Raw genomic sequence first — 25,475 nt, 5'->3', positions numbered from 1 at the left:
GCAATCACCCAACACAACACAAAATTAGTTGCATACGAACTCTCTTTAACAGGATTAAAACACACTGCAATACAGAAGAAGCCAAGAAGAATGAACGCAACTACTTATACTCTACATTCATAAACAACAATTACCCACGAAACTTTATCAACAAAGTATTAAACAAAATACACAACAAACCACAAACTGAAAAACCTAACGAAGATACAGACGAACCATTAAAAATAGTAACATTACCATATATAAACGGAACATCAGAAATGACATCAAGACTACTCCGACCATTCAAAATAAACATCGCACATAAACCAACACACAAACTCAAATCATACTTCACTAAACATAAAAACCGAACAACGACATTCGACACAACCAACGCGGTCTACATGATACCATGTAAAGATTGCCCCAAACAGTACATAGGACAAACGTCCAAGAAAATTGAAACAAGACTCATTGAACACAAGAATGCCATTAAACGACGCGACCCAAAATCACTACCAGCAGAACATACCTACGATACCAACCACACATTTGACTGGACAAAAACACAACTTCTTGGACGCGCACAGACAAAACACGCACGAGAATTCAAAGAGGCATGGTACAGCAAAGACAACAACACAATTAACAGACATATTGACATCCCCATCATCTATTCACAACTAAAGACAAAACCAAAACAGCAAACTAATAACACAACGACTAAAATAAAACACTCGAATTTCATTAACGTAATCGATACACCCGAAACCATGACAATGCATCTTATACCATCCAATAATATCAACTGAACTACCAACCAACCAATCAGACGCTCCAAACGCCTACAAAAATCTTTGTAAATAATATATTGTCACATTCTGACGAAGGCTCGAAGCACCGAGTTGAAAGCTTAATAAAAATTTAAAACAAATCCAGAGAATCCTTATCATTATCATAATATGCCTGGGTTACCAATTTTCAAATATATATATATATATATATATATATCATCGCAGGCTCAAGTTTTTTTGTTATAAAATGTATTATGTCTAAAAATAGTCATAATACATTTTATAATAAAAAAAACAGGGGGGATCGTTTTGGAGGCAGTCAGCGGTAGTAAACAAAAAATAGAGAGGGTGAGCCTGTGATGATATACATATATATATTAGTTCATAAAGTGTAATAGAAAATATATAAAAACAAATATAACATAACAAAAGATATATTTCATAAAAAAGATATATTTACTATACAATACATAACATTTTTTCAAAAATGAAAGTCCAAAGTCCAATTTACTGATGATACAAATTGTTTCGCTTTAAGACATTATCGACAAGAAAGAATCGCAAATAGGACTCAGTTATTTCACCAACTTTAACGTCCCAAAACCAATTAATCCAATCTTCTATTTGTACACAAACGTATGTAAAAGAATTTATAGAAGCTGGTATGTCACACATTGTAAATTTTTGATGGTTATACCAATGATGATTATATATCAGAGTCTATGATTTGACCACTTTATTTGTTTCTTCTTCTTGCATATATGGATGTGGATAATGATCGTTTTCGCGAAACGAAAGTTGATTGCGTTGACTTCTTTCTTTTCTTACCCTACGTTGAAACGTACGAATTTACCAAAGAACAAGCATTTACGTACTTGTTAGCAATGCAATTATGAGCTCTCGCTGTAAATATATCTTATATATCTTTCCTGTTTTCTTACAACCTATCGCCATCTAGCCAATATGAGATGACTAATATTCAAAAATCATTTTTTTAATACAATATCATAGTACACAGTCGTCAAGTTACTAGCCAGAAAAACGGTGAATTCAACGCATGCGCACAGAAAATATGGCAAACATTGCACAGTCAATGAGTGAGGCTTCGAAAGCACTTCATACACATTCAAAGCTCAATTTCTCTCAACTGATTTGCTTGATTTGAAATATTTAGGAGAAAATCTTGCCATAGATAGAGAAATGACTTTGCTCATAATTAGATAGAGTGTGATGTCGCTCTCAATATATGTGAATGTGAGTGAGCTTTTAGTATACGGGTATAGACTTCTTCAAGATTTTTTATTGCCGAAATAAATATAAATCCCAATTCCGTCAAGCAACTTCGTGAATATCTCGGGAAATACAATACATTTCTGTCCAAAAGAAAAGGAACAACGGAAAATACAAAACAATTAAGTTCCTTCGTAAGAACGGAATTGTCTACGTTGAGTTTTAAACTGTAACACTCACCTACCATGAAGTAGTTTATTTAAATTATATATAATTCACATGTCGTCGTATAGATGACTTAGACGCAAATAAGACATTGAAAAGGCTCAGTGTAAAAGCTCAAACAAAATAATATATTTTTAAAATACATAAAATTCAGTCAAAATTTATGTATAGTGTGTCTACGCTATATACTAGTCATTCAGTGGTGGATTCAAAGTTATATCAGAAAACTAATAAATACAACGCTTAATTTGGCTTTATTTTGTTATAACTATAAATTCATGTTAAGAATAATTTTTGTTGATTTTTAAATCGTCGAATCGTCCGACTCCCTGTCTGCATTCAAACTTAAAATCGTCCAATCATGTTTCCCTTTAATAAAAACTCGCTGTTTTAAAGGAACGCACGACAAATAATTGTTAAATGTTTATTGAGTACTATTGGCTTTGTAAGAATTTTAACGCTTGAGAATTAAAGCAAGCCAAGAATATATTCAAAGTACAAAACCATTAATAGTACAGATAAAATAACCGATCATCTATGACGTATAGTAATTACAACTTTATTTACTTTTGTTAACATACCTTGAACTGATAGGGACTTCAAATTTCTTAAACTCATCTCATAAAAACATCATACACATCCTTCAATTCCGTGTATAATAAATGTTTTTATGCAAAGGAATTTGAACCATCGTAGGAATATATTGTTATGTAAAACAAGGGTATTACACCATATGATTTTTATTGTTGTTAATCATAACATTTTTAAATAATATAGTGAACATTGATTGAGCAAAACATTACATGTATATTTGAACTAATATACATCTCATAACTTTGGGATGTTTTTATCGTAGTGCATATGCTTGCTTTAATACTTTGACCATTTATCTAGTAATTATAACTAAATGTTATTTATAAATTAAATTGCACAGAAAGAGTGTAAATGCTGATATATTTTTAGCATAATATTGAAATACCGGTTGAAAATTGCAACACACAAACTTGTTTAATTATTCAAGAAATTTGAAAGAAACATAAACAAAACAAAAATATGTCTTCGTTTTATTATATATGAACATGAAAAAAACAAGCAAAACACTCACTGACGGTTTTAATTCAACAGCCTAAAATACAAATGTTTTTCAAATACTGGCAAACAGATATACTGACTATGAATGAACAAGATACAATTTTCCTAAAACTTTGCTAAAGGTCAAAACGCAACTTCCCCCCATCGACTTTTCATATTATTAAGATTCGCTAATACGAAGTATGTTCTACAACCACAATGCAAACGAGAGTCTTCACGTCCTCAATTATATTTCGACCTGCTGCATCCAAGCCATTTTCCTCATCCAGGTAATTCAATAGAAATCCATGGTCATTATTAGAAGGAAATCTAGAAGCTTTCTTGCATGCGTGAGCATATTTTATAGAACTATACAGAAGTTTTTATTCTGGTTTCTATTGTGGCATTATTATATATATATATATATGTAAGTAATTTAACTATATTGCATGAGAACAACTTACAGGGTACAACTTATTGAGGACAATTTACGAGGCACAGCAAATTGAAGATAACTTATACGGCGGTGTACGTTGACAAAACAACACCCTACAAGTCTTGGAGACATCAACTAAGCCTTTTTGACTTCTGTAACTTTAATCTGTTTGGAAAACCTATTGTGAATCATTGTTGGAATCACGTACACTAGACTTTGGGTAGGGTTCAGACTGAGCAGATAAGTTAAACTTGTTAGCCTACCGTTTGATAGTAGTGAGACTCTTATTGTTAAAATACGTAATTGATAAAAAATAAATAGCTTCACTGATTATAACTGGTGTCACACTATTTTTATAACATGTGGAAATACAACGAAAATTCGTATTGGTTATTTCAGTCATGATTATTTGAAACCTGTGCGTGTCTCAAAATGATACTATTATTTAAAAAAATTAAAATACATACATAAATTACCCTAAATATGCGTTCTAAAATGTTAAAATATTTCACATATGCACAACATTTCTTTTGATTATAATGTAATTCCTGATTGGACCGTCGAAGCTCTACGTATCCAAGCTTTGTAATTTAGATATCCATTTCTTGGCTTCTTCCTCCGTCGCAGCATACAAATTATACAATCGTTTCTCTGTACGAAGCTATAGAAGCATATAAGGCAGTGAAAATAGTCTTTAAGAAGAATAAGTATTTTACATGCATGATTGTTTCCATCGGTTTTATTTCAAAGTTTTAAAAACAGGGTTCAATGTTATCAGCGTAAAATATTTAATTGCTTTTTCAATGTCAATCTAAATCAACTAAAAGTGGTAAAGAAAGGATCATCTTTAAGCTTCGGGGAAAATTTAAAAGTTCATAAAAGAGCTTGTTACCATTATTTAATGCTAGCCACGATTACATAGTTTACAGAAAATAGCAAGCACGATTAACCAAATGGTTTTGCATACAACAATTTAAACCAATCAAAATTCGTGATGATTTAGTGCACCTTGAAGCTTCAAACAAACAACACAGCGATGAAAGATACACAAATATATTTACTTACGTCGAAAAAAACTTGCTTCTCGTTTGCTAAAAATATCAATGAAATTCGCAATTTTTATAAAATAACAGCACTTTTACAATCATGTAATCATGTTTACAGTTTTATCGTACAATTAAATACGTAGTTGCAACTTGTTCCATACTTAAATATATTATTAATTTTTATATACAGAAATAAATTTCCTCTCCTAACAGATACCAAAAAAGCTTAAAACTTTGCAATTCATTCAAGCTGGTGCACAAAGACATTTGCTCTTAAGGTAATATCCCAGGAGAAATTTTAATTTGGAACACACAACACCCTCCGCAAAAAATCCAAAGTTAACAGAAAAGTCGTTTTTCTCAGTTATGCAACAAAGTCAATAGAGCATTGTTTTAAAAGCTCATCAAAACAATGGAAGAATAAGACTATAGAGCAAAATATTGAAATAAAACTTACAATTCAACTGTGACATTTCACATGAAATAATTTCAGATAAGTTGACAACAGCTTGACAATGAACATCGCTTACTTCATCATAATAACGAAGCTACAAAACCAATTAATTTGTGAAAACATAGACATCGTAAAATGTAAAAGCTAAGGACAGCAAATTGCAATGAACTAGAAATAAGTGCATCGAATAATTTGCACAGCTTAAACTTTGCGATTTTCACAATCAAAAAAGTCGGAAGCTTGAAATCATGGACCTCCCGTTCTCAGAACTTCTTGTTAACAATTCCATGCTCTGTCAGTAATGTAACGATTTTTAAAATGCACTTTTTGTTACTCTTGCTTTTAACGTGATGTCACAAATAGAACAATGAAAATTTAACGTGAAATCACAAAAAGAAAGTATCGCAAAGTATGATTTGGACTAAATCAAATAGGCACAAAGCTATTGTAAGAAACAACAAAGTTAACCTTTCTATAGTAATTTTTAACAGAAACCAGTAGACATTGACAATCTGAAGCTTTATTTTACACCGTTTTCCATCTTTCCTTATCACATTCCATCAAAATATCGTTCACTAAAACAGCCAATAAAGAACATTACCTGATGTCTTTCCGTATCCAATACAAAATACCGTTGCTTCCATTGTTTGAATAAAGCACCTCGTTTCCATAGATACCCACACAAAAATTTCGAAGATTTGTTTATACTTGATGACTATGGAATGATAAAGATTATTGAAATGACTAATTCATGATAAATCACTTTGGCCAGTGTAACTAAAGCTTAATCTGGTATAACTGAGTAATATAAAGTGAAACTTAACAATATCTTCTTTGTTTACATATTATATAATTATAAATTTAAAAGTGAAGGAAAATGTTTGCAGTTAAGAAACATCAATGGAAGTTCATTAATGTACTATATTGTACCTCATGTAAGCTTTTGTTACTAGTTGATGGCATGCTATCATTCTGGTCTTTTAGATTCTTGTAATTAGGACACGTTTTAGGAACACGTGATAAGCATTTCTCGTGGCAGTTGTATCCACATTCTGTGCATCTGAATCCTACAAAAAACACATATTAAAATAGAAAAGAATTTTTCATGGTAGGAGACAAAATCTCTCCACAAAATGTATCGTAACTACAACGCGTGGTGAACAATTTTGGGGTATCAAGATGCCAGGACCGAGTCAAGTCATTTTAATTCATTTTGGATAGACTTGCTCGAATAAATTTCTTAAATTATTAAATTATCAACGGTACACACTCATTGAAATTCATGATGGACAAAAGCGGCGTCACAATCATCATAAAATAAATTATCAGTTGTATGACATAACAATTATCATAAATCTAGCAAAAAATATTGTCTGGCTGCGATTGTTTTACTTTGAATTTAAAATTAAATTTATACTAGGGGTATATTTAACTAACATGAACGCGCGTGCATTCTGCTATAAAGCTTTGCTAGTTGTAAAATTTTATTAGCAAAATTTCCATAGAAACTTTGCACAGTAGACAAGATAAAGAAGTGTGTTTATAGATGCAACGGAAAGTCAACTGTATGGCCATCATAGATAGATAGATACACAAGCAAACCATACCTCCTTTTCCAATATTCCATATCACTTGTAGACAGAAATCGCAGTTGGTTGGCGTAAAGAAACTGTGAGGTTCAAATGAATGAGGTCGTGAAAAACCTTGGTTACTGTAGTCTTCGATTTGAAGTTTCCCCTGAAATATAAAAGCAGCATGCGTCACATAGTACGTAGCTTTAAAAGAAACTAAGTGAAATCAGTTTCTACAAGGTCATCTTATAAAAGTAACAAAGTTACTCTCTACTTCAAAGGTATAAATACGCAGCAAAAGTTGTAGAAATAATTTTGAATTACAAATTTAAGCAATTGCTGTCTATTCTTCGCAAAACACAACAATGTTGACATTTTTTTAAAGCTAAGATCTTAACAGGCATGGAAAGCCTAACTAACGCAACAAAGGAATCGACGTATTATGAAAATTTAAACAAAACAAATTATTTACTGAAACCAGTACAAAAGTGTGTTGTCATGTGAAGTGAGCCACCACAAGGTAGGTTACATTTTACCTCCATTTCAGTAAAAAGAAATTAAATGAAGATTAAACTAATGCGTTAACTGACTACTTTTCAAGATTTTATCAAAAAATCAGAATTCAGAGACATTAAAATTTTGTACAAACTGTGTTCGAGAATCTTTCAAAATGGCGGCATGACACCAATCTCATATTGTGTGAAAAAAACCCTTTTAAAACACGGGTGCTGATTAGTGCAATGCTCGAAAGAACCGTGTCTATAAAACCCTTTATTGCACGAGAGCTTCAGTCTCCCAAAATTATTGAAAAACTTCCGTGGTTATGGCGGAAAGTTTCAAGGCAAAAATATAAACAACTTGTGATTAAAATTCAAGAATTCATTGTCTTTATGCTCTTCTTAAAACGTTATTTCACAAAGAAAATACAAAAAATATTTTCCTATTCCTATTGATTTATATAGAAACACTCGTGAGATTTTTAAAGAAACTCGAAATTTTTTGCAAACACACGCACTTCGTGCTCCTCTTTGCCATGTAGTTTATTGTTTCTCCCAATCACGTGTTTCTAAACTCTCTAGAAAGTCCGAAAGTGTTTTCTAGTTCTTAAAGAATACAACATATTCCAAGAAACCATGAATACAATTTCACGGCTTAGTGCTACCAGTACAGCAAAACAAAATGTTAAAAAAGTGCATTTTTATATATTGCCAAACTAATACAAAAATCCTTTTGTATAAAGAGAAATTATTTTACCAAAAATCACACAATAGAACGAGTATATTGCATGAACGAGAATAGTTATTCAAAATCACGTAATCACAAAATGGTCACTGAAGTTATAAATGATCTACAATCAATATAAAATTGATCATAAAGAAAAGAATCATAAATACTACCTCAAGTATTATGTCCATCGTATCTCGTTTGTGTAGTACACCACTACGGACTCTGGAAAGTTCTTCGTTGTATGTTAAAAACTATAAAGAAAAAATGCCAGTTAGTGATGGTGTTCTATCGTACCATGCAAACACCACAGTCTGGGATGGTATTCATACTATGCACATACTCCAGTCTGATATTTATACAATGCATACACTCCAGTCTGTGATGGTATTCATATGTACAATGCACACGTTTCAGTCTGTAATGGTATTCACACCATGCACATACTCCAGTCATGTATTTATACAATGCATACACTCCAGTCTGTGATGGTATTCGTATGTACAATGCACACATTTCAGTCTGTAATGGTATTCACACCATGCACATACTCCAGTCATGTATTTATACAATGCATACACTCCAGTCTGTGATGGTATTCATACGCACAATGCACACTTTTCAGTCTGTAATGGTATTCACACCATGCACATACTCCAGTAAGCAAAAATTAGTTAAGATGCTTAAACGAAACCTAAAATATGATATTCACAAGCCATTTACAAAAAATCCAGTGGATGACCTTTGCTTAATGACTACAAAGTAAAAGAAAACAACACGTCACAAAGAAAGTATATTTGCTATACCTACCGTTTTCGTTATTTTAGGCTGTTCCAAACGCTCCCATATTTTTTTCCAACGAGTTGTGTGTTTGTCAGCCTCTTCTTCGATGCGATTATATTCGTACAAATGTTATGCACAGCTACTACTGTCGTAATGAACTGATCCACCAAACATACCACTTCGACAGCGTCTAGTAAACAATATGAAGCGTTAGCTATTTTTATTCAATAATCAAGCATGGTTGAATAGTGTAAATCACTTTTTTAAACTTATAATAAAGTTTGCAACAAAAAAATTAAGCACGCAAGCTACGAATGGCATTAAACTTATTTTTTAATAGAAACAAGCTAACAATGAAAGCACTACATAATATTTAAATGGAAACATCCTAACTATTAAAGTACTCAATAATTTTCAAATGGAAACACGCTAAGTATCGAAGTACTTCACTAATTTTTAATGGAAACACGCAAATCGTAGAGGTACTTTGCTAAGTTTTAATGGAAACGCGCTTACTTCTTAACGCAATATCTTATTCATACCTGTTGGCATCGTACTTGTCTTCTAACTTCTGTTGTCCTTCCTCGGCAGCAGTTTCTGTCTCATTTACGACTTTTTGATCAAACTCTGGACCAGTGGAGACATTCTCCGAAACAAAATAACTCCATAATTTTAGATTGGAAACGTTGCAATGAGGACGAAGCACCTGGGAATTTAGAAATAATGTATTAAATCTGGTTTACGAGAAGAAAATCTTCTAGAGAAAATAAAGTAAACGAGTCCTTGTAAGCTAGTAAATATATTTTAGGTGCCCAATAAATTATAATTCTTGTGTTTGTGAGCAAAATTCTAACAACAAAAATATTTTTATAGTTCCAATTTATAATCAAGAATTTTTTATTTACACTAACAAATTTTGTTCAAATTTTGTTGTATCTCATTAAAAACATCGCACAATATAATTATACACAGACATACGTATTTGCCCTCGTATTTGTCTAGAGAAGAAAACTATTCAGGTTTAACCATTGACACTACCAAATTTTACTCTCAGACACGCGTGTCTGTGGGTGAAATCCAGATAGCTTATCACTGTAAATGGACTTTTTTGTGACTAGTTGAATTGCTGGCTTTAGATACAACACAATGATCCAGCTCTATTTAGTTCAATGGGTTTTACAGTCTAATAAAGTCACTTTAAATACAACACAACAAATCGAGGATATTCTGGGATTTACTAAATGAAGTTTATAAGTTTAACAAATACACGTGTTCGATAAAAGATAAACAAGGCGTCCATTGTTAAATGCCTGTTCTTCTTTAATCTTGTTTTAAATCAATTTGACAGTGATTACACAACTACATGACCGAAAAGCATTCAGGTAATTTCATTGTATTGCATGCCAACGGTTGCTGGAAAGATTTGCTAAAATATGGCTGCAAATCAACAACTCACCTTTTCAGAATGTTCTTTCGAAAATTTGAAATTATAAAGTAATGATGATTTTTCTGTGTAGCATGTCGATGTACTCCCAAAGACTTTTTATGTGAGATTTAGAAGTCTTTGCATCTTTCTTTTCAGCATCTGATAGCCAACCCATCTGCACACGTTCGTGCTCTGAATCCAGTAAAAACGTACGAAAACGCATGGAGATGATGATAGGCGAGGAAATGTAAATAATACTCGTTGAATTCGAAGGATAGTGGATACTGACGTAATATCTGAGAACATAAAAAATATGTAGAAATGAGTAATTTTTCCAAACTTGCATATAAAAATAAATAACTGAGAACACAAACAATATGAACAAATAGCTAAGTCACTTTATCATTAATTTTGAATTATAGCAATAAAAAAGATGGGAGACAATTGATGTCTAAACATTTCCCACCAAAATTCTTTAATAATATACGGTGTTTTTACTTTACGAAACGAGCGTGTTCTCCTAAGTGCGTCACTGATGGTGATGAGTAACTTATTTCTGGGCCCGAAAAGACCATTGAAAAAATATTGTGCACATGTTCTTAAAATGAATTTAACTATCCAGAAAAGTTATTTTTTGAACCTAAACTATGCACTTTAAAAAGTTTGATATTTAACAAGGTATTGAAATAATCATTGAGAGGTTTATTGAGTCTTACAATGCAAGAAAACTTTGAAGATAATGACCACGAAAGAGTTGCTTTTATACGTTAAATGTATATTTCAAATTTATGGCGAGAAAAGCGCCTTAACTTTGTGACTAAAATTTTTGATCGAATAAAGTTTTAAAAAAAATTATGCTTTACTCAAGCTTTGGTCAAACGTTTTTTTGTGTAATATAAAAAAAAAACATTTCGCACAATACTCAGACGACAGACACCAGACTATCTTAACCCCAATTTTTAAGATAACTTTAAGAAACAAGGACAACCTGATGGACGCCATCAAGAAATTGCAAGAAAACAGGCGTGAATCCACTTGATTGCGTTGAATGTGTATGATTACAGCGATGTGAGAAACAATGTCCAAAGAACAACCATTTTTTTCAACTAAAACTTTAAAACCATTAATCGTTCGGTAGTATGGATCTAACATTACTTGAGCAAATGACGTCACCTACAAAAAAACAACATGAAGTATTAACTGCAGTTGTTCGTACGTGAAGCAGAGACATTGACAGTTCGATCATTGGGAGGAAGGGGAGAGTGGATAATATTTATATATGCATATTAAAATGGAACTGAAAAAAAACACATTCGATTTCAAAGGAACTGGATATGACAAAACGTAAGATCTTGCACTTGGGTATTGAGGGCTTACATCACTATCGCCATTGACTATCGCTAAAATAATAATACAGATAATAAACACATCAAGAAAGATTAAAAAACGTACAGTGCGGCAGGCTCCCATCCTTGCTTAGATATTGCTTTGTCAACGGAATCCACAACAGAAACACGTTTAGATGCATTGTCATTTGATCGTAGATTCATCGTTGCTTTAGACATGCTGACGTTGGCTTCCAGTGAACGATGTTTCGCCTCCACTTTATTCCACGATACAGGATTTGAAGACACTTAAAATTAAAAGCATAGAAAATCACGGTTACATAATCACATAATAATACTTAAAGCAAAACGTTAGGATTGATACGAAAAAAGTGATAAATGCAGGTACATTTGCTAATGTTAATAAAATTTAAAGAATAGCAAACAGTCCCTAAATACTTATTTCATATATAAATATGTTACAAAAATCAACAGTATCCATAAATTAATAGTGTAGAAAATCAAGCTATATCTAAATCACTCAGTTTTAGAAAAACAATTATACAATTCATTTTTATTAGTTCTCGTTTATTTTTCGAGGATACTTTAATTCGAAATGTGATTTTCAAAAAAACGAGAATCCACAACGTACCCATAATTATAGTAAAGTAATATATATTGCTGTGATACCAAGGGTGGCAATAGATCTGTGTGTATGTGGGAGAGGGGGCATTGCACTGGGTCGGGAGGGCATTTACATGTGAGGGTAGGGGACGAGCGTTGAAACGATAAATATAAACAACTAACCTACGGCAGATAAATATTTATCTTGCTCCACGTTGGATGAAGTATTGCGTCAGTGCTTCCACAACTTGCAGCTAAACCAGAGCAAATGATGAATGCCACAGAGCTTCGTTCAATGGCAGAGATCGCAATAAAACGGCGAATTTATTGACTTAATGTCTCCACGTCGCAACAGGAGAACGCATATGGCGATGGTTTTTAGACACGCGCAACAAAGAGTCATCGGTCACGTGTTGTGGCACCACTAAAACAGCCGAGTAACTGAAAGAAAAATCCACAATATGATGACTATTTTCTCGCGACATATTTATTTTTCAAAGACTTGTAAAGCTTACGCTTTCGCAAAATAAATGTATTAAACGATAGTAAATATGAGTTTTAAAACACTTATGGTAATAAAAAAGGGTTAAATGCTCCTAAGTAATTGAAAATTATCTCCACCATTTTTCTTATAACTTAACTTTCAACAGGCTGCGTACGAAAGATTGACCATAGAAAGCCTCCAAGATCCACTTTTACTCCCTATACGTTCCTCAAGTACACTTCCAAAGCAAAGTCTTTTATACTCTTCACAATACAGGGTTAAATTCAAGTTTTCCATAACCGGCGCATTTCGTACCACAAAAGATCCATCAACCTAACAGAATATATATAACCAATAACATTGCAGAAAAGCTAACAATAAAGTAAGTAATGGTAACTAATGGAAACTAATGGTAAGTAATTGTTAGTAATGGTAAGTAAGGGTAGACAATGGTAAGTAATGATAACTATAATCGTAAATAATGGTAATTATTATATGGCAAGCGTCACTTCCGGCTAAGTGGCGTGCTTTGATTGGCTCAGAAACATTTTAGCCGGTTTATTACTTTCCCGCAATCGACCACGGTCCAAAACGCTTAATTTTACATTCAATGTAAACAAACTTCGTAAAGCAAACAGCAAAACGCTAAATAAACGAAACAAAAAACTATATACGAATGTGATTCGAAAGAAAAACACTTGTAAAACAGTTTAACTATCCAGACAATGTAGGTTGGAACGATTTATTTTTTATGGACGAAAACTAGAAAATTGAAGCCAACCAGTAAAAAACATCAAGGACGAGAAAGAAAGCAAGCTTCGTTTCACGTCAAATAATGCCATATAATAATCCTCTCAATAACCTCGCTTTCTTGGTCTTTTCTGAGAAATAAAGGGAGTGCTTACCAAAGTATGAAGCATTTTCATATAACTCAATGCTGGTGAGGCACCACAGTATGGTGGAAAGATTTTCATTTGCAATCAAGACAATAGAACAAGCATTGTAAAGACAAATTCCATCAGCTAATGTACTAAAACAAGTTGAGTAGAAAATATTACTATATAGTTATATAGTTGAGGTACATAAATTCTTTTTTTAATGTTAGAGAATGATCATGTCCAAAGCAATGAGCTTCAGCTATACAACAAATTAGCAAGCTTAATGTTATGTATCGAGGAAGAGGCTCATTATTTATTTATCTATAGAGTACAAAGCAACCAGCTTGAAAGAATTAGTTGCAATTTTACAGCAAACTTTAAAAATTGAGAAGGATAATTATTGTTTATATAACAATAGGGTACAAAGCAAACAACTTAGAGAACAAAGTTGCAATGTTATAGAAAGTTCTAAGAACTGAGGAGGTGGCTTATTTCTATAACTATATGCTCAAAGCAACCCAATTTCAGGAATGCAGTTCCAGTGTTATGGTAAGCATTCAAATTTGAGAAGTAGGATAATTATTTATAGACATCTTTCGGTACAAAGCAAACATTGTCAGGGATACAGCCGCATTCTTATAGTAAGCTTTAACAATTGAGGAGGTGGCTTATTTGTACATATATCTATATGGTAGTGTTACAAAGTAACTATCTTTTAGGAATAAAGAACTTTGCCTTTTTATAGCAAACTTAAGTATTGAGAAAGAGGCTTATTATTTATATGATCTATATGGTACAAAGCAACCAGTGAGTTTCAAGAATACAGTTGCAGTGTTATAGCACGCATTAAAAATTGAGGAGTAGCACTATTTTATATACATATATATCACTAGGGTATAAAGCAAACAGCTTCAACAACACAGCTGTAGTTTTATAGCAAGCTTTAATAATTAAGGAGATGGCTTATTTTCAATGAAAATACGAGTCATTTTAATGAACTTTGAGTGACTGACCACCATATTAATTCCATTTGATACATACATCATTAAGGGTCATAAGCATAATTAAGTGATTTTTATCATCTATAGCAAGTAACTACGTCAGAATCTAACCTTACTGATGCACAAAGCATTATATCTCATTCTGACTCTGCGGAAAAAGCAATTCATAAAATTCACAAAATCATACTCTTCGTCGTTATTCCAATTTTGCTTTTTCAAGCTCTGTCTTAGACCAAAAAGCGTTCAAAAGCTTCTTCAGCTTAAAAAACTCGATGGAAATATCTTCTTGAATATTCAAACATTTGAAACTTCGACTTAGTGTAGCGCAGAATATCAATACTCGCAGTGTAAGAGACCATGGTAGATATAATATGTATCAATCACTGGTATCAATATCATTGATTTTGGCAAGCTGTTTTACTACTATTTCCCATCTGCAACGATGTCACAGTCATTGCGCAACAAAATCATGGCTAGTGTGTCGATTCAAGTCTCATGGTGTCACTTGCACAAAATGCTTGCGCTGTGATTGGCTTGACACTTGACACCCTTTCAACGGTGTCAAAAGATAGCAAATTGCACCATATTCCAACCGTTGATAACGCAGATATTATTTCAGACAAAATTTGTACAATAACCAAGGCGCGGCGACTAAGCTTAGCTGATCTGGCAAGGTCTGGCCGCTATGCCACACAATAAATCTTATCCAAAAGGGAAAACTATGGAAAAACACAGACAAAAAAGAAATTGTTGTACAGTTTGAAGTGCAATATTATTTCAAAACAATTTATTAAAATTGAAGCATGGAAATGCAGATATTCTTGTGTAGAAGACAAAGAAAAAGCAAGCAGTTAGGGTGGGGGTGATCTGGGTGACTCGTTAGCTCACTGAGCTGAGTTTATAAATGACTTTAATACTCAAACTAAGCTTGTTTGCAGTTTGCTGGCAGACAGATTTATCCCAATGGAGATTAACCATTGTTTTCAGTGTTGTCTAAAAGCACTCGATTAAACCTGCCTCCTAGCAAAACGTAAACAAGTCACGTCGTCTATAAAATAATGTTGGTATCATTTACACACAGATATATCTATTTCTATGGCTCTGATTTGATGGAAATTTATTTATAATGGCCGGTAAAAAACGATGTTTTTCTACAGCACTGTGATTGTTATACTAAAACATGCTCAACCAACTCTCTTTTTAATGGCAAAAACATCGCAAAAAATAGTACATAATACATGTTTTTGCATCTTAAACTCAGTTTTTCTTCACTAAAAGGGCGTTGGTTAAAATAAGACAAATTTTGTACATATTAAATCAACTCTCTTTCAATCGCAAAAACATCGTTGAACTAGTACATAATACATGTTTTTGCATGTAAACTCAGTTTTTCTTCACTAAAAGGGGGTTGGTTAAAATAAGACAAATTTTGTAAATATATTTGTGTCAACATATGAACATCAAACGAAAAGACATCACATATCAAACGAAAAGACATCACACATCAAACGAAAAGACATCACACTTTTCTTTTGCAAAAAAAGACCACTCGATATCAACTCATCCACGATAACTTACCATCATCATCATGCCCGTTAATGCTTTTAATAGCAGACGAGCTTACAAGAAAATATGGACACGGGACGATCATTGAAAAAAATGTCCTCAGCGCGATGAGTTTGTGGAGCTTAAGACAGCTGGAGCCCATGTTGGAAACAGCACTGCAGTATACGCTGATGATGACAGACTTGTTTGCCCATTTTGCGATTATATTGAAGCAGGTGAAGCATGTGTGTACTTTATTTTGTTTTATTACGTTTTAACATTCATGAAATAAGTTATGTAGATGTCAGTAACGCAGATGAGAAGTTACCTAGTAAAGCAAATGAAGAATCCCAACCATCTCAATATGAAAACAAATCAGTGCCAAGGAAAAGAATACCAATGGAAAGGCAAAGCCCTCCAGCATGCAAGTGGCATTCGAGAATGCAATGAAAGAGCACAACAAATATCTAAAGGAGTCCGATGAAATGTTTTTGTCAGAAATGAAAAAAGAAGCAGAAAAAGAGCGAGAGTTGCGAAAGGAAGAGCTTAATGTTTATAAGGAGTAATGTCACTTCCTGCAAAAGCAATAACAGTGAGGTCTCAGCGTGTGCAACAACCATTCTAAAATGTTCACCATGATGCTGAAAGTCAACAAACATATAAAAAACTTTGATTTAGTTTAAGAACATGAGTAATTTAGCTATCATCAGCTTATTGTGTTATCAAAAACTCAGTTAAAGAATTTCTAATTTGCTGTGCACTTGCGTCTGTGTTCTGTAAAACAAATTTCATCATCAGGAATAAGTTCAACATAATCTGCAAAAAGTTTGTCAGCTCTACTCTCACAAATATTGTGTACAACACAACATGCTGCAATTTTCATAGGCAAATGATCTAAATTTGTATAATTCTTGTTAAGTAGGCATCGGAATCTGTTTTTTAAACGGCCAAATGCACACTCCACGACTTGCCTTTCTCGACTTATGTAGTAATTAAATTTCTTTTGAGCAGGACTGAAATTGCCATCATTAGGATGCCTCTTCATCAACCATGGTAACAGTGGATATGCTGGATCACCAATAAGCATGAATGGTACATTGCAACCACATATCTCTTTTCCTCCCTAGAGTATATTAAGACCATGAATTTTCTAGTGACTATTATCAAAAATGCAGTAAAATTTGCCTCTGACCTAAGATAAGCTTTTTATTATAAGAACAGAAAACTTACATTCGGGAAAAGTTTTCCTGCTTCAGCTTTTGCAAACACTCCCGAGTTTGACAAAACTCTTGCCTCATGGACTCGACCTGGCCCTTTATGAAAATGTCAGTGAATCTTCAAAATCTTTTAAATTAACATTTTTTTATTTTTTAAGTGTGTGTAATTTAATTCACTTTGTGTAACTTACTGATTCAACTAGTTGAAACACATGTCTAAATTAATAAGAAACCTGTTTTACACCAGTCACTGTTAAACTTCCCATGGGATCTAAAATTGTTAGAAGGTGAAAAATGTCAGTTGCATAACAGGGAGGCAAAAATTTATTAAGTCAACCCTAACAAAAGCAGTACATTTTGCTACCTGTATTGATGATCAACAACATCTTGGAGAACAATAGAGTGGAATCCTTTTCAATTGTAGTAATCTTATGCAGAATTTGAAGGTGCAACAATTTGAATATGAGTGCCATCAATGGCTCCAGCGCATTGAGGGAAGCCTAATGTCGTTAGAAAGACATCAACGATACACTGCAGTCTATCGCCCGTTGGCCATTTGATAACAAGACGCAATAACACGTCAACAATAGCTTGGCAAACCTCGTTCACGATTTCACAGGCTGTACTTTTTCCTATACCAAAAACGGCAGATTAAAGAACGCAAATCTTCATTGGTAGCCAAATGCCAAAGACAAATTCCTACTCTTTTTGGCACAGGGATAGCCTTTCTGAAATTTGCATCTTCTCGCAAAAGAGTGCCATTGATCTTGTCGCAAATGAAATGGAATGTTCCCTTAGACATACGAAAATTTTCTAGTCAAAACCCATCATCTTTCCACATATCGATAGTTTTTTCCCAGAACAAATCGTGCCTTTGCTTGCATCTACCCAGAAACGTCCTTCACACATTAATTTATTTCCTAGAACGTTATTAAACCAAAAAAGAAACTGGCCGTCCCTTATTTTACTTCGCTGTTTTCACAGTTTCAAAATATATTTCTTTTTCCTTTCACGACGCATTCGCATCTTTTTGTTGTATTCAGATGTAATATTGAAAATGGTTGCGATCGCTTCGTCCGCCATATTGGGATTGCAATAATACTAATATTACACTCTGTCTGAGGATGACTTTGAAATAAAGTCGAAAATTTACAGTTTACTTCTCGTCTTGTTTTGGTTCATATTTTGCAATCTCAAGATGTCTTGTTTCTTCGGAATATGATTTATATTATATTACACTTTGTTGTCAAGGAAACTAGCTCTTCTTACGTGCAGCGTCAGTTAAGTATGAACGCTCAAAAAATTGAGCTTGGACATTTACAGGATCCATTTTCATCCCGCCTACCTATGATCTCGGCCATGAACACGACGTGAATATCAATAGTAATTGTATTGCAAAACAAGATCATAGATAGATGAGATGTCTCGCTAACCGGTCTCATATGAACAGGCCCTAATTCAAGGCAGCTAGTTACGTTGACCAAATGAAAATAAATTATTAATTTTCCTCAAGATAGTCGTTGGAGGTCCGTTAAATCTGTGTAATATACATGTACACGCCATAAGTTGCCTCTCGTTCTGAAATGTGCAAAGATTTTAAGTAATATTATCGATTCTTTATCGATGTAATAGTAAATATCTCAAGGTTTGTTAGGCACACCTAAAGATGTAAAATGTTAATGCATATTTATTTTTAACGCTGAAATTTAAATGCCCCGTCAAGCAAATTTTATTCAACCAAAAGCAATCTGTAGCTACTGACCTCGACATAAAAAAGGAAAAAGTCATACGAAAGGGAGATTAATGTTTTTGAGTGATTTTGATATTTTATCTTGATCATAAGTTGACAAATTTTACTAACTACAATGAGATACTTAAGAATAAAAATATAGTTAATTAATTCATCATATATGAAACGTGCAGCTGCTTAAACAAGGTTATATTTCTCAGTTTTCCCATTGTTGTTAAATTTTCGTGTATAATTTTCACACGTATATGAAAATTAAATTGCATGGATACATACAGTTGGACATTAATTGTTCTTAAAAAGTCACATATTTTGCATTGGTAAAGACTAAGTGGCTAAAATAAACATTGTGTATGAACCCTACTTAATTCAAAAAACTTTTATATAAATACGAAGGTTCCCTCTAAGCATTATGCCCAAGAAAATAAACAGAAGAGATTACATTTTCAGGTAATTCTAAATTTCGAATGCATGTCCTGTGTGACACGCACGCACTTATTGTAAAGTTTCGATAGAATTAGAACTCACTGGAAGGCGATACTGAAGAAAAGAAGCTTACTTTGATCCCCATCAAACTCACGGTATGCAAAATATATGGCTTTGACAGTAATGTATGTCTATGACACCACAACAATGTATGTCTTTGACACCACAAAATGGCTATAACAACATGCTATGAGATGGCTATGACGACATGGCTATGACTCCACAAAAATAAATATAATGTTGTGCAAGCTAAGCAGTTGTTTGTAAACTATTGTACGACTGTAAAGGAAAGCTTTATAGCAAATAATCAAATAAAAGATAGTAAGTGAAAAAAAATTGTCAAATTTGAAACTAAATAAATTCTAATACCGACGAATCTCTTCATTAAAGCTATTGAATGTATAAAGCTTGGTTTGCATGCATGTCACAAAAATTTATACATTTTAAAATGAGTTTCTTTTGGAAATGTGTTAATGTGTATGAATGTCGAAATAACATCTATTCTTTATCGATGTATAGTAAATATGTCAGCGTTTGTTGGACACACTTAAAGATTTAAATTGTTGATCTTTATTTGAATTTAACTGCCACGTCTATGGCGTGCCAAGATGGACAATATTACCAAAATCGAAAATATTTACAACGAAACACATTATCGTATGTCGAAAATAATATACTGGCAACTTTTTCAATTTTTGTAAAACGAAACGCAAAAATATAAAAGAAAACAAAAATTCGTTTACCATAATTTATATATACACAACGAAATTTATTTTTCAAGTTATGAAAATTATTTTTATAAAACGAAACTCATTTATATAAAACGAAATTGACATTCATAAAACGACATTTTCTTCGAACAAACGACATTTTTTACCGCTTTTTTGCGGCCATTATTTCGTAACCTGCAAATAGCCATCCACATAGATATAATAGAACTAGATTGCTAACGAGTGTGACGTCATATAAGACTTATTAAGACGGCAGCGTGACATTCATGATAAATCCAAGATGGCGAGGGAACCCTGGCAAAAAACTTGGGGCTACTATTAGGCAATTGTTGTTTTTTGCAGTTTACTTCGTTTCAGTGTTTTCAAACTCCTCCAATCAAGTTTTATTGGAAACAAAGCGTTATTAATAATGTTTTGAAGCCATATTGGACAATTATTATTGGAATACGTGCGAAAATATCGCTTGCGAAGTGTTGTGTAAATTGGTCGTTTGGTTGTCTCGAGGCGTTTGTCTACCAAAGTAAACGGATTTCGTCTGCTTTAGCTCCCATACTGGTTCGTCCACGTTGAAATACATCATATTGAATACATACAAAAAGATGGGAAAATTATTCTTCATATTTTTTACATAAATTTCACTTTAAGATGCTATTCGTTCTTTCAATCTTCAAATATGTGTTGACACTTAACAGACAGAGTCTTAATCGTTTCCAAAAAGGATGAGTTTTGTCATCTTTTGCCGCTTAGATGGAGCTCCTTTACGAACGATTCTCTCGGAGTACACTTTGGAAAACTGGTGTACAAATATTTTACTGTACATGTATGCTATTTTTCTGATGAGGATGGTGATATGGTCATCGCAAAAGCTCTCATCTAGTGCATGAGTTTCCTTAGAATGCTGCAATAGCGATTGAAATACATTTGGCTTAGTTTCTTGCAGGACATCTCGTTGCATAACTTGGATTGTTTTTTCTGACAACTGACTCCACTTGTTGACCATTTTGCGAAGGGCTTTATCTGCTGCTTTTGCGTTTCGTTTTACAAATATTGAAAAAGTTGCCAGTATATTATTTTCGACATACGATAATGTGTTTCGTTGTAAATATTTTCGATTTTGGTGATATTGTCCATCTCGGCGCGCCATACACGTCAAGCAATTTTAATCAACCAAAAGCAATTCGTGCCGACTTTCATACAATTAGAAAAACAAATACTCGTAAAAGATAAAAAACTGATGTCTATGTTTGGCTTTATGATTTCTTATAACTGTTAACTTCTAATGGAATAGTTGCGTTTATTGAAGAAAGAAAGTTCGTTTAGGTAAGTGACAATACATATAACTTGGCGGTGGAAGATACAATAATAACTATGATGATATAATCGTTCGATATACGTTTTCGATCACGTGATATTTACATGTTACAACAATAACAATGTTTATTCTTGAATATGCTATAATATATCAATATGTCGACAATTACCAACTTAAAATTTTAAAAAGTTAATAATTCTTACAAAAAACAATGCGATTCTCAAAACAATAATTTCTTTTTAACATAATTAATTCATCGTGTATAGCTAATAAAATGTGGAGCTCCTGAAACAATGACAATTAACTATTTTTAACTGTTTCATCAAATATTTTCTGAATATTTCAATATTAATTAGCATGTACATGCATTTAAAGATTGATTCGTGATTTTTAACAATTCTTAGAGAGTCACAAATTTTGTATTTTGCCAAGATAAAGTAGCTAAGTCACTGCGTGAACCAAATCATGCGAAATTTTCGTACTTCAAGAAATAGAAAAGAAACTCGTGCAATTGAATAAACAAACCCTATACAAATATAGGAAGACTTCCGTTTAAGCAATCTGCTTAAGAACACAAAGATTGAAGCACTTTCAATTTTCTGCATTTTAAATTTATAAATTCATTTCTTGTTTGAGACGCTTGCACTTCTTGCAGAAATCGAATAAGAACAGAGCTCCCTGGAAAAAGTTCCTTAAGAAAACTGCGGATAAATTAAAACAAGTACGTGTATTTATCAATTGTATTTATCAAATTTATATTACATTTTTATTGAAATGTGCTCGTATGTAAATATTATGCTATTTTAAATTGGCGCTTTTCTTTAAGAAGTTACTCTCTTTAAAGCTTGGTAAGCCTGTTCTTTGTTGCAGTATGAACTCTTACGCAATGCAGGTGCTTATATGCAATATATTACAGATACACATTACTTTTAAAAGCATGAGAGATGACATGTAAAGCGTAAAAAGACAAAATACGGAAGTGGATCGTACTGATCCCCCATCAAAGTATCGCTATACAAAATATTTGCACAAAATGTTTACGACAGTAGTTTTGAGCCAATTACATCAACTATAAAAAAGAGAAAAACTTAAGATTCATGATATGAAAGAAAAGATGCAGATTATTTCTTTTTATTATATGGCAAGCGCCACTTCTTCAAAATGGCGCGCTGTGATTGAATCCGGTCCATTATTCTCTCGTAATCAACCACGATACAAAATGCATAACTTTACACTCAAGTATAAACAAACTTCGTAAAGCAAACAGCAAAACGCAAGAAAAAACATAAAGAAGAAAAATTTATAAGCTTTTGCTGCCCATGCAACTGCTCTCATCTGTCCATTTTCTCAAACTAAGAAAACAATTAGGCTAAATGATTACCTTAGAATGACAACTACATCTTTTCATAATATAGTCAAGAAAACCATTGATATGTATATAATGGGGCATTACGTATCCAAGTATAAATTGAGAGCAGAACGTAAATGTCATTGGTACCTATCCGTAGAAGAAAGACACAAAATTACTCTTTTTTATTTTTATTCTTTTACATTTTTTATTACGCATTGACTATTGAAACAATCAGGAGAAAATCAGGTTTTATAAGAAGAATATTAAAATTGTACTTTAATATAGTTAAGTGATTTTAATCTCTATTCACTCATTTATATCCTGGTAATTTTATAAACGTTGTCAGTCATTTTCTCATATAATAACAGAAAATTAATTTCTTTCTACGATAATTTAAGAAATGATCACATAAAAAGTTTGTTGTAGCTAATTGTAAGAATCCTGTTGGCCATGCGAAAACATGAACATTTTAATTTGGATATGAGATTGCAATTTAACAGTTAAAAGCTAAATCACAAGTGTTGTGATCTTTTTAAAATATTTATTGCCATTCCTCGCTCTACACAGCTTTATATAACAACTAGCTATAAGTCTAAAATTGCAAAATCTACAGATATTTATACTCTTTTTTAAATTCAACTATTCATAATATTTTTCTGTATGTAATCTAATGTGTCCCATTTGGTTTTACTTTAAAAGCTAATTATAATAAATAGTTGCATCATACTTGAATTGTCTCTTACGACAATTAACCAGGGGTTACCCACAAAATTTTGCTCGCATGTAAAGGTTTTTTTGGATGTCGTATAAAAGTCGAATTTTGCATATATTTATATGTATAATTCATTCACAAATATAACTATGAAAACTTTTGATATATAAAAAAGAAGCAAATTTATAGATTTTTCTTTGATTAGAATCAACCATGTAAAGCAAAAAGCACTTCATTTTCTATTTGAAGATTATTTTAATTCTTATTGTCATTTTGATATCAAGCTGTACATTTAAATTATAAATTTTTTTGCCTTCAAGACAATAAAGTTTTTAATTAAATTTTTTAGATTTTCTACTGATATTAGTAACAAATAAACTCTTCAAAGCAACCTTTTGTATTTTTTTTTGACGTATAAAATTGAAGATTGAACGATTTATTTAAGTCCTTACTGAAAACGGACTACTAGATTAGACAAAAATTTGGCAAGAAATTAATTATTACTTATAGTTATCTCACCAAACAGCAACATAATTGAGGCAAACATATTGGCATGCAGTTTTAAACCTATTTTCATACTTAAGTTCTATAAAATTTTGAGAAATTAGCAATAATTCTAAAACTAGATGAAACGAAAAAACGGCGACTAACCTCTCACGAAAACAAAACAAAAGCGTTCACATTAATATAATTAACAAAAAAATTACTTGTGCAATTGCTACAAAATATGTATATTTGCACATACTCTTTATTCGTTCTCTCATATGCATATGTGTAAATCAGTAAACCAAATAACCACATATTTGCAATTATGTAGATTTTTGCCTCATTTTCATCTTTCGACACCACGAACTATAACAAGGATGACAAATTTTAGTTTTGGATTTTCGCTCCTACTTGTAGTTATCTATGGATCTATACAAATGTAAGTTTCGTGTGCTCGTGTTTGTTTGATTCATGTTTTTCGTCAGATTTTATGTTGATTGAATATAATAAGTTTTTGCTTGTGTTTTTAACTCTTTCAGCTGTTCATTTATTCCGATCTTGACATTTGACACCCACCTTTCTCATATATAAAATATTCCTCGCAAAATCTATGCATTTTTACACGGCATTTTTCTTTTTTTCTAGAAAGACACTATCATCTTTGGTAACTGTCTCCACTAAAATCCTCTTTTCTTATTATTACATAGAGTGGCGTAACCAGCCCGCAAGTTTTGGTCCTGCTATGTAAATTTTAGATTATTAACATTATTCATTTCTTTAGAAATCGGTTGTTTTGCAGTGAGTGATTACAGAAAAATTAACATAGCAGGACCAAATTTGCAGGCTGACTACATCATTGATTACATGTGCAAACATTGCTGCCCATCCTTTTTTAATTTTCAACCAGTCCTTATGAATTTTGCTTCGATTTGCACGTTCTAATTACTGTTTCTGTCTTTCTAGTGACTCCAAGTGCTCACTTGACTATTCTCAGCTCGGCTACTTCCAGTCGACCCTTTTTTCAACTGCTACTGTTATAGTTTCCACACCATAGATTATCGCCGATCTGATAACACTCTTATAAATCTCTTCCTTTAATTTAGCCGATAGTTTCTTATTTCACAGCACACACTTAGAACAGCTTCACACAGCTATAGGTCCATTCTCTACAAAAATTTTACGATAAACGGTCTTTCAACATTTCTCCTCACAGTTCCATAGCTCCCCAAGACCTCATTTCTTCTGTTCATTTTTCCAACATGCCCTTTCAAATCAGCTTAGATCACAATTCTTTCCACCTTAAGTATCTTTTTATATGTATCATCTAGGACCTG

The 25,475-nt window shown here is 32.6% G+C and overlaps 1 protein-coding gene and 2 long non-coding RNA genes across 3 annotated transcripts; all 3 read right to left on the bottom strand.

Annotated features, from left to right (window-relative positions):
* Positions 1–1,252: 1,252 nt before the first annotated feature.
* On the bottom strand, positions 1,253–2,910 carry LOC124455666. The gene is made up of 2 exons (XR_006951977.1): positions 2,813–2,910; positions 1,253–1,605 (listed from the first exon to the last, which is right to left on the bottom strand). It is a non-coding gene; the product is annotated as an uncharacterized LOC124455666 (long non-coding RNA).
* Positions 2,911–4,068: 1,158 nt separating this feature from the next.
* On the bottom strand, positions 4,069–9,519 carry LOC124455909 (myotubularin-related protein 13-like). Its single transcript, XM_047006514.1, has 9 exons — positions 9,359–9,519; positions 8,844–9,006; positions 8,207–8,287; positions 6,846–6,975; positions 6,169–6,305; positions 5,840–5,953; positions 5,242–5,332; positions 4,804–4,829; positions 4,069–4,399 (listed from the first exon to the last, which is right to left on the bottom strand). Exons 3-9 carry the CDS (start codon positions 8,222–8,224, stop codon positions 4,307–4,309), a joined length of 609 nt encoding a protein of 202 aa, XP_046862470.1. The 5' UTR covers positions 8,225–8,287; positions 8,844–9,006; positions 9,359–9,519; the 3' UTR covers positions 4,069–4,306.
* Positions 9,520–11,708: 2,189 nt separating this feature from the next.
* LOC124455910 lies at positions 11,709–14,967 on the bottom strand. Its single transcript, XR_006952043.1, has 4 exons — positions 14,666–14,967; positions 13,581–13,705; positions 12,375–13,008; positions 11,709–11,875 (listed from the first exon to the last, which is right to left on the bottom strand). It is a non-coding gene; the product is annotated as an uncharacterized LOC124455910 (long non-coding RNA).
* Between the last annotated feature and the right edge of the window lie 10,508 nt (positions 14,968–25,475).

This window comes from Xenia sp. Carnegie-2017, unplaced genomic scaffold (assembly GCF_021976095.1).
Source record: "Xenia sp. Carnegie-2017 unplaced genomic scaffold, XeniaSp_v1 HiC_scaffold_4, whole genome shotgun sequence".
Classification (NCBI taxonomy): Eukaryota; Metazoa; Cnidaria; class Anthozoa; order Malacalcyonacea; family Xeniidae; genus Xenia; species Xenia sp. Carnegie-2017.
This window is presented reverse-complemented; position numbering and strand designations above follow the sequence as displayed.

Excerpts from the sequence above, each read along its gene's own strand:
- LOC124455909 (XM_047006514.1), bottom strand. Across the intron at positions 6,306-6,845 it reads ATGGAATATTGGAAAAGGAG|GATTCAGATGCACAGAATGT; the intron begins GTATGGTTTGCT and ends TGTTTTTTGTAG. Across the intron at positions 5,954-6,168 it reads GTAACAAAAGCTTACATGAG|TCATCAAGTATAAACAAATC; the intron begins GTACAATATAGT and ends ATCATTCCATAG.